The following is a 9548-nucleotide window of genomic DNA, read 5'->3' on the forward strand; positions in this document are numbered from 1 at the left end:
TTTGTAACAATGCGAGGTCATTTGAATTTGTGATGTTGTTTCCGGAGGAAAGGGGGGGGGGGGGGAGAGACCGGGCTTGATTTCAAACGCATGTGTAACTTAAATACAAAGTCTTATAGTACATGTACCTTGCGGGATGTAAGTGTTTTTTGCTGCTAGTAAATGAAGAGTTGACAAATGGCAAACCGGCAAACATCCGAAATCTTGACCAAAAAAACAAAATAAAACAAAAACATCAAAAAAGGAAAATAAATAAAGCTATTTATCCTATTACAACTACAAAACTTTTCTCGCCATTGTCTTTTGTGGTTTTAAACAGGTGCATCTGGAGTGAACGCTCAATTGTTTTAGATATAATAAACATTACACCCAATTTAATTATTCCGATCGGGACTTTTCATTTAGTAATAGAAATTACACCATATTTTAATGTGTGCGACCTAATAAATTCCCAAAGATGAGCAGCTTCAAAACATATTAAATTTTCTTTTCAAAACAAACGTATGAGCTACTAAAGCTTTATTTACTGGTAATACAGGCTATTGAACTTGGTGCAAGAGTTGGTAAACAACTCCATCGTCATCGTAACATGGCTGCCTTTTCATTCCAGATTCTTATGGATCGCATTGTTTTCTTTTACAATAATTTTTTGAAATTAAGTACAATGTGCTGAGCTATAGGTTTTTGCCAATCTACACCCAAAGACTCCCTAAACTTTCTGAAAGATTCGTCATATGATCTCCAAGCAACATCCCCATGCAGTCTTTGCATTTCTCTAATAAAGCTCATGTATTTTAATAAATGGGGAGTTTCTGATGGGTGTTTCTGAATTCTAATGTTAATAAAGATAAGAAAGGCATCAGTCCACTGACTGATGAACATGGGGGTTTTTTATTTTAAACTTTGCTGCACATTAATGACCCCTGGAGTAATGCACAACGTAAGAGGTTCTTCATCTTGGTGCGACAATAATACTTTTAAATCAAAAAATTCATTCGACCAAATTTTTGCCTTTATCTTTTGTGGTATTGTCGCACCAAGAGGAATACCTTCTGTTACAGAGATAAGATTATCAGAATTGAAGAAACCTTTGTTTGTGCCTACTGGCTCACCTGTGTTTTCTAAAAGTTGAGATACAACTGACAATATAGGGTTATCTTGCATAGACGAAGAAGCAGTCGTTGGTGCAGGTAACTCATTGACGGTGTTTGCATATGTAGCAGATGCAGCATTTTCTAGGGGTACCACTGTACTGCTTGATGCATCAGAGTTGGGTTTTTGCAATTTAACAATTTCTTGCGCAAGTCTTTGGTAATCGATTGGTTCAGCCTGAGGTTTATGTTTTGCTCTAGTACCTTCACTTGTCTCCACAGGATGTTTGCGTTTTGGCATGGTAACGCCTACAAGATATTTCAAAACTGTTAAAATCAATTTTCTAAATGTACCCAATATACAATCAATGCAACTTTTTGAGTGTACAAATTTTCACTCAAATCATGCAGATATAGGTGCACACGAGCTAATTATTATTTGATTAATTGCAATTTTTGACACACAAACATTAAATAGGAAAATAAAATTATAGGACTTGCGCCAAAACAGTGTATATCTTTAGATTCACATGTAAACTTACATACATGTAACAATACAAATAAAGCATGTGTGCATGAATCTGCATGAGCATATAAAAATGGAATCTCTGCATGTGCATTAGTAATAGTCCACATGACCATGAGTGAGAAACAGAAAAAATAGTCCACACGACTCTGCATGCTGACCAGAAAAATAGTGCACATGACTCTGCACGTTTTTCAACGTTGATGTAATAAACAGACTTGTCCAAACGTTTCTCTGACTAAATTTTTAAAAAATAGATGATCTGAAAAAAAAAAATTTAACACCCTCACTGAAAAATGGCAAAAAAAAAGTTTTGAGATGGCAGTATTTTCAGGGTTGGTTGGGAAAGCGGAAACAAACCTATTTTTTCTTTAGGCCCTTTAAGATTTTTATAGAGTTAGAGTGATGTAGAAATGGAATTAGTTTATCAATATATAGATTAATTGAAGCTAATGATCTGAGATAGTCATCAATTGGAGCCAGAGTAGTATAACAGAGAGGGGATTTTTATTTAGGATTCAAACAGTGCACAGGAATAAAGTATGTAATTTGACTTCCCTCTGGGATGATGTAAAAAAAGTTGTAAATAGATTCATTTGTCTTTGCGAGATTCAGTGATGGAAAAATATGTTTTAAATTAATTACCATAAGAGAAATGACAGCTATCTCTGTGACAACATTATTTAGTCCATACAAATAATTAGTACAAGCTAGGTGTTCACTTTTCTAAAATCTTTGAATGTTGAATTTTCCAACTGCTGGAACCCTTGACTACCACCATAAAACCAGCCAAATATGTTTAGCTATACTTGATTAAGCCATGGCCTGGCATTAAACCAATATCCATATATTTAGGTACGTAAGAAAACAAAAAAGTATTTCATGAGAATCTAGACACTTACCACAAATCTCTGTAAACAAAATCTGTAGCCAGATGAGAACCCTTCTTCCAAGTTCTCACCTTCCTTCTTTGTTATAACCTTTCCTGTATACACTAACAAAAAGTCGCCTGCATTTCTGCGGACAGTTGTTCTGACTCCTCTGCCTATAATACATAATATAAGCGTACAGGAAGCTACATGGAAATTATAAAGAAATTGTTGATTTCAATTTACATGTTATTGTCATATGTACATGTATATACTATTAGATGAATTGCACTGATATCATGTCAAAGAATTTGTACAAAAGAAAATTTTTGTATTTTTTTGTATTTATTTTTGCAGAACAGTAGCTCCACGTGAAATTCAGGTTGACAGACCGTAGAGCTACAGTTCCACCCATGCAAAAATTGTATATTTATTGCACACAAAAAAGTTCCACATGGTTTTGGACTATTTAAACTAATTTAGGAACATCTTCTGTGAAAATTTTAATACCGAAAATGTTCTTCCACAATGATGAATCCACAGTAGTCACTAGTCAACTGAATTTTTTATTCAATATTACATGTACTTCCTTGGAAAATGAAGTTCCTTGGTTTTAAATTTAATGTATATATATTTGTGCAGCTATCAGCGGGCCATATAGCAGAATTTATTGATAATATGGAGTAATACCTGTTGATAACCATGAAGCATGCAAAAGTAATAGGATTCATGAAATATTTAACTCACAATAGAGGAATAATACCAACTAGATTGGTCTCCAAACAAAATTCAGAAGTTTAATTTAGGGCAATTCAAAAATTTTTCCTTACCTTTGTTCTCAAATAAACTTATATTAAATCCTGGTGGATCAATATTCTTTTCACTCCATTTCCTTGACTCTTCAATGGGATTAACTCTTTTTCGATCTTTTCTTGACATGGTTTTCAATATGCTAAAGCACATCCATTTTTTTGTTTGTTTACTGTTTTCCACACTGCAAAGATTGAGAGATTATAGTAAATCCCGGTAGTTTATAAAACAGTTTTCTCTGTGTATAATCACAAATTTTAAACTGATGATCATAAAAGTAAACAGAAAAAAACCCTTATCATTCTGTCGAATAACAAGAAACTGTTAGATAACTTTTATAGATGAGTCTAAATAGTAGTTATGGGTGGGGGAACATAATAATGTTTATACCATTTGACTGTCCTTAAAGGCCGCGCACATTTTTACCGGGTGGTAAATCTCAGGTGAGGGTGGGGCTTAATTTCTAGAGGTGTAGAAGCCTCCGGGGCTTGCAGTCTACCAGCGGTCGTGAACGCTGCTAATCATTAAACACAAGAAGCGAATATTAATACACAGGAAACAAGCATTCTGAGAGTATTGCATAAGCAATACACGTCCCCTACCGGTTTGTGGAAATTGTGAAAACAATGCACTGTTATGCAGAATATCGAACCCGAACATCAAAAAATATGTCAACCAGACGCTACAAAAGTGTAATCTTGATCTGTATTAGTTTGACATTTTGAAGCTGTTCAGCAAATTTCATATTATTCCTCAAACACATAAAGAAAAAAAGTATGGAAAACTGTAGTGGGACAGACAGACAGATGGACGGACTGTCGGACGCAGAGGAAAGCTATAGTCCCCTGCGGTGAAAACCTGTAGGGGACTATAATAAATATTAATAATTAATCAGTCAGAATTGGTCTTAGTTTGAATATGTTGTTGTTCTAATGATATGAAGCAATTTGTTATGGAAATGTTACGCATTGTCCGAATTACACGTGTGTAAAGTACAATTTAAAAAAATCATTAAATTAATTCTGCTCTAAAAATGTAACTCAGTACATTGTGTTTAGCACTTGACATTCATGTTTAGGAAGTCAATTTTAATAAATATAATTGTATAAGAATTCAAACCACTATTAATTAGAAATGTGGAATGTAAATTCAGCCTTTTTATGATGACAGTATTATTGGAGTTCGTTTTCCATTTTGTGACGTTTTCGTGCGCCAAAAAGTTCTAGTTGAGTGTATTTCCAGTAAATACAGCTTTAGTAGCTCATAAGATTGTTTAAATTTTTTTTTTTTTTTTTTTTTTTACATGTTTTGGAACTGCTTATGCATCTTCGTGAAATTTAGTAGGTCACATACAAATATAAATTGCATATTTTCAATTACTGACTTTTATTTTCTATAAAACAATGTTAATATTGGTAATGTTAAAAGTTCAATTTTAATTCCCCTTTTTTATACGTGACGGAAGATATCAAAGATAACGTTGTTAATTGCTAGCAAACAGAAATCAGCGGACCTGGCCAGATCAAGCTCGGACGATCACGTCCATCGAAATGGGTGCTATCGTTCAAACTTGATTGACAAGCGGCATCATTTTGAAGTTTGTACAGGTAAAAAAGGGGGCGTTTGTAAAATGTTCGGCCTTTAAACTTTAACAATGTAAAGAACAAATAGACGCTGCGATTTCATTGGGTGTTTTATTTTTATTGATGGTGTAATGTGTCTCATGAGCTCAACTTTTGTCAAGGGTTTATGCAAGAAATAACAATAAGCCTCATTATTATGAAAATGGGTTTCTTCTTTAGCTAAAAATTAATTTTTTTCAAACATTATTTTTTAATTTACACCAAAATTGTGTATAACAAATCCTGACGGTTAGAGCATCACAACATTCAATGTTTCAATGTGTCCAGTGGGAGCTTCGTCAAAAGCAGAAGAGAGAGAGAGAGAGAGAGAGAGAGAGAGAGAGAGAGAGAGAGAGAGAGAGAGAGAGAGAGAGAGAGAGTTTAAAAACGACGAAGGATTGGGTACATCCTCTCAACGTCAACGAGTGGACTTCATGCAGGACCCATGACAGGTACCCCTACCGAATCGATCGTTTCGGCAAAAATAGATTAAACCTCCCTTCACACAGGCAAACATAAGGATAAATACCTTCCAACGGCTCTAGCTGCAAAAGGTATTGTAAGGTGTTTCGTACCTAGTGTTTACTAGTTGGAAAGATGACATGCAGTCAACTTTCGCCATTTTGATGATCCTTAACGCATGCGCAAAAAGGTACCGGGTTCGTTCGCCCCACCTACCTGTTCGCCCAAGTCCATTCGCCATAAAGGAACGTAGCATCGGGGGGGGGGGGGGGTGCAAATCAACAAAATAGGCATTGTAACGATTAGTAAATCACGTCTTTCTTTTTTTTTTGCTTGTCAATGTTGAAATAATTACGTCTTAAACATTTTAAAAAAAAAGAATACTGTGATTTCAATTAAAGTCAGTTAAAGAAAATAAAGAAGTTTTCATTTTTCTATCTTTTTCATCCAACATTTATCATCGATGTTATGTTTTTAATTCCGTTAACAATGTTTACAATTGTTCAATAAAACTACATTTTCTTTAAATAACTGACTTTAACTGAAATCAAAGTATTCTTTTTTTTAAATGTTTAAGACATAATTATTTTAACAGTGGAAAATGTTAATTAATGGTTAATAATTTAAACTGAAAATTATGGAAAGCTTTTTTCTATATGTTCGCTTTGTTTTGAAAACAATTTAATCCAATGAGGATACGAGCAGCGGCTTTTTTGATTCAGAATAAAAGTTTTTATAGCCCTAATCTTATCAAAAGAATCTTATTCATTATTAATAATTAATCTTCTAAGTTGGCTTTGCAGCTACACGGAGATTAATCTGGACACTATAATATGTGTTGAATCCACTGAATGCGGGTTTTTATCTTATATAATTTGAAACTTTATTTACAAAAAATCGCTTTAAAATTATATTTTAATATTGCAAACGGGCCTTGAGCGAACACATTTCAGGGCGAACGGAAATTAGAGCGAACGGCGTCAAAGGGCGAACGCGTTTTAGGGCGAATGAACATATGGATATGGATATATATGGATATCTAGGTATATTGAACTTTACTATAAGCTACCAGCCTAGCCGCTAGGTTTTTAAATTCAGCCAACCACTTATTAAACCGACATATTTTGTTAATTTCAAGCGGAAATATAACGTACAGTACAAGTTAAAATTCATAATAACTTATCATATGAACTAAATATAACTAAATAGGATAAATATCAAGTTTGGTACAAAGTGGTAACTGAGGTAGCAATTTCGAGTTTGATGCTTAGCATTAAAAATGTAAGCTAGGTATATCCACGTAGCGGCTTGTCTAGATTTCTGTTCAACAGCGTAGCTGCTACATGTACATGTACGTAGCCCCACGTAGCCGCTACGATCCTTCACGGCCTTATTTTTTTTAGTGGAATCCGCGCCTGGCATAATATAATTTATTAAAGCACATGTTATTATATTTATGCAAATGTTTAGACAGATAAAAATGAAAACAGCAATATTATTAAACGTAATATATATTAAACTGTAACATTAAAGGTAAGTCATGATTTATTTAAATTGTGTTTAAAAAAAACTGTACGCATTAAAACCCTAGTTAAAGCCTCAGACGAGAAGATACACCACAAATAATCAATCACAAAAATTAAAATCATACACAACGATATATTTCACAAAAAATATAATGATGGATACTTATAGTCATTACATAATTAAATTTTGATAATTGACGCTAATATTGTAATGCCTTCATTTTTTTCCAATTGCCAGCGGTTACAATGTGTGTTTTTTTTGTTGAGTCTTTATATTTATATGTGTGTATTAAATTCGTTGGTATCTTTTCATTTAATAATCTTTTACGCCTTGCAATTGGTATGTTATATTGATTGTGCATTTATAGCTTAAATTGATTCGTTGATATATTTTCATTTAAAAAAGGACAAATTTCTGGGATATCAAATTAATTCATATATAAGTTGTATGATGTAATGATATGCAAACAGGCGCGGATCTAAAATTTACTTAAGGGAGGGGTGTTGGGGAAAATGATGTTGATATATTGTGTTTACATAGTACAAACTACTTCAAAATCAACAATGTACAAACTATTATGGTTATAACACGTTTTCATGTCATAATAGCTAGGTTAGCAACTTCTTAATTAAAATGAAATTATTGCTTTTATTTTCCTCTACACGTCCCCAGTACTTTCTGATTTCATGTTTACATGCCATTGGATATTTTCTTTAACGCCATGCAATTAATATTTGTATGGCACATTTATTGTGCATACCTAGCTTTTCGTTTGATAACACATTAATTAATATTGCTCTGAAAATTGCACATCGTCTGTATGTAATAAATGAATACAATGATCATCCTGCAAAGACAATGGCTGTTAATATGGATGCCTATAGAGGATAATGAGCAATTTTTGTTGTGACGTCTTCAGTTAGTTGTATGAAAGTGTATGTGATGGTTTATGTACATGTATAATATTAACGATTTTAAGTAAATACTGACTTATACTGTTGGAAATAATTTACCATTATACCAGTTTGTATCGATCATACACAGCTTCTTGCACTGTATTTGTAACTGAAGGTATGATTCAATTTAATCGAAAAAACAAGTATGGATGTAAATTTCCGTTTGTTGAATAAATTCCTTAACATATTTATAACACACACTATGCGATAAAATATTTTTTAAAAACCAAAACAAATAATACTTACCTTTATCTTTTTACGCGACATTGATCGTCCTTGATATCTGTATGTTTTCAAGCGCTTATATGATCCAGATAGAATGTAAACTTCCGTTTTAACCCGCGCATGCGTGTTACCCTTCGTGGTGTGTATACCGCCATGCTGACGGGCTGATAATTATACACACACAGCATACACAAAACGGAAAAATACTTCCAACTGGTCCATGCACCAATTTTCACATATATGGTTTATGGCATGATTTTAAGCATTTCTAAGGTGAAATTCAACTGAGGACCAGATTTTTGTCCTCACTTGAATTTTGTGTTCTCAGTTGTTGCTGTGTAACTTGACGTCGGCTCTCAGTTGCCAGTGTTTACGAACGCACACACACACACACACACACACACACACACACACACACACACACACACACACACAGGTTTGTAAACACCGTCAATTGACTACACCTGAAAATTTACATGCAACTGACTACACTGCTTTCTCGTATACTTACAGCGAAGAAAATTCAGAATTCTATTTAAAATAGTATCCTAATGATCGTTATATACTGCGATTTTTATTTTCATTTAAAATAAGAATCTGTAAAATGCCGTGCATCTCACTACATTTTTACACTTTATGAAAACACACATGCAACTCAATACTGACAGAATGGCATGCATTTCACTACACTATTGACAACACACATGAAAATCACTACATTTTGATGTATATACTATATATCGCATTATAATCTCATAAATAATCTTATCTGCGTTTTAATTCTTAGCGATTTTCTTATACTTGCGCATCTGAATGTGGGTTTGAATTTTCTATTCATTGCAGTGCTTTACAAGCAAAATCAAAATACGGTTACATAAAAAAATCATAGCTGGTCAGCAAGAAAACATAATCACCACAAGTGATCGTTTGTACATCAACTGAAAAAAATACATATTAAGCTATTTTTTTATAAAACATTATTGACTAAACTGTTGAATTTTACACTGTGAATCATGATAGTTAACGCAGCTATATATACTTGACAATTGCAACGTATTCTAAACACTGAAAACAAACAAATACAGTTTACAAGGTTGGTCAAGATATTTTTGATGAGAACAAAATCCCCCAGACATTCTCCCACTTTGAAAAACTTTACGCTTCTAATATATTAAACAAAAAACGATTATTATTTTACATAGAAAAAAATTCCCATTTTGCCCGTAAAAAATGTGTTATTACATAAACTCAGCAGAATTTTTCTACGTTAAGAAAACTGAACGCAGAAGGAACGCAAAGAGAGCGCAATAATCGCAACTACAGCGACCTCTAAGAGCGCGCGAAAATAAAAATAACACGTTCAAACGCTGTGTATGCGCACTGAGAGCGCGACAGAGACGCAGTGACATCCCAATTTTTTTGGACTCCGAGAGGACTTTGTGCATGCGCAATCAACTTAT

At 33.5% G+C, this 9548-nt stretch overlaps 1 protein-coding gene and 1 pseudogene across 4 annotated transcripts; both read right to left on the reverse strand.

The window, feature by feature from the left end:
* Window positions 1-636: 636 nt before the first annotated feature.
* LOC128173970 (uncharacterized) lies at window positions 637-1801 on the reverse strand (annotated as a pseudogene).
* A 150-nt stretch (window positions 1802-1951) lies between these two features.
* Window positions 1952-8504, reverse strand: LOC128171638 (uncharacterized). Of its 4 annotated transcripts, XR_008242114.1 has the most exons (4): window positions 8110-8504; window positions 3687-3813; window positions 3317-3480; window positions 2225-2662 (listed from the first exon to the last, which is right to left on the reverse strand). XR_008242114.1 is itself a non-coding variant. In XM_052837418.1 (3 exons), exons 1-3 carry the CDS (start codon window positions 3447-3449, stop codon window positions 2136-2138), a joined length of 318 nt encoding a protein of 105 aa, XP_052693378.1. In that variant the 5' UTR covers window positions 3450-3679; the 3' UTR covers window positions 1952-2135. The 4 variants fall into 4 exon arrangements, 1 of the variants encoding a protein (XP_052693378.1); XM_052837418.1 differs by lacking the exons at window positions 3687-3813; window positions 8110-8504 and adding an exon at window positions 1952-2177 and having other exon boundaries at window positions 2520-2662; window positions 3317-3679; XR_008242115.1 differs by lacking the exon at window positions 3687-3813 and having other exon boundaries at window positions 8110-8491.
* Between the last annotated feature and the right edge of the window lie 1044 nt (window positions 8505-9548).

The sequence above is a fragment of the Crassostrea angulata genome, chromosome 2 (genome assembly GCF_025612915.1).
Source record: "Crassostrea angulata isolate pt1a10 chromosome 2, ASM2561291v2, whole genome shotgun sequence".
Classification (NCBI taxonomy): Eukaryota; Metazoa; Mollusca; class Bivalvia; order Ostreida; family Ostreidae; genus Magallana; species Magallana angulata.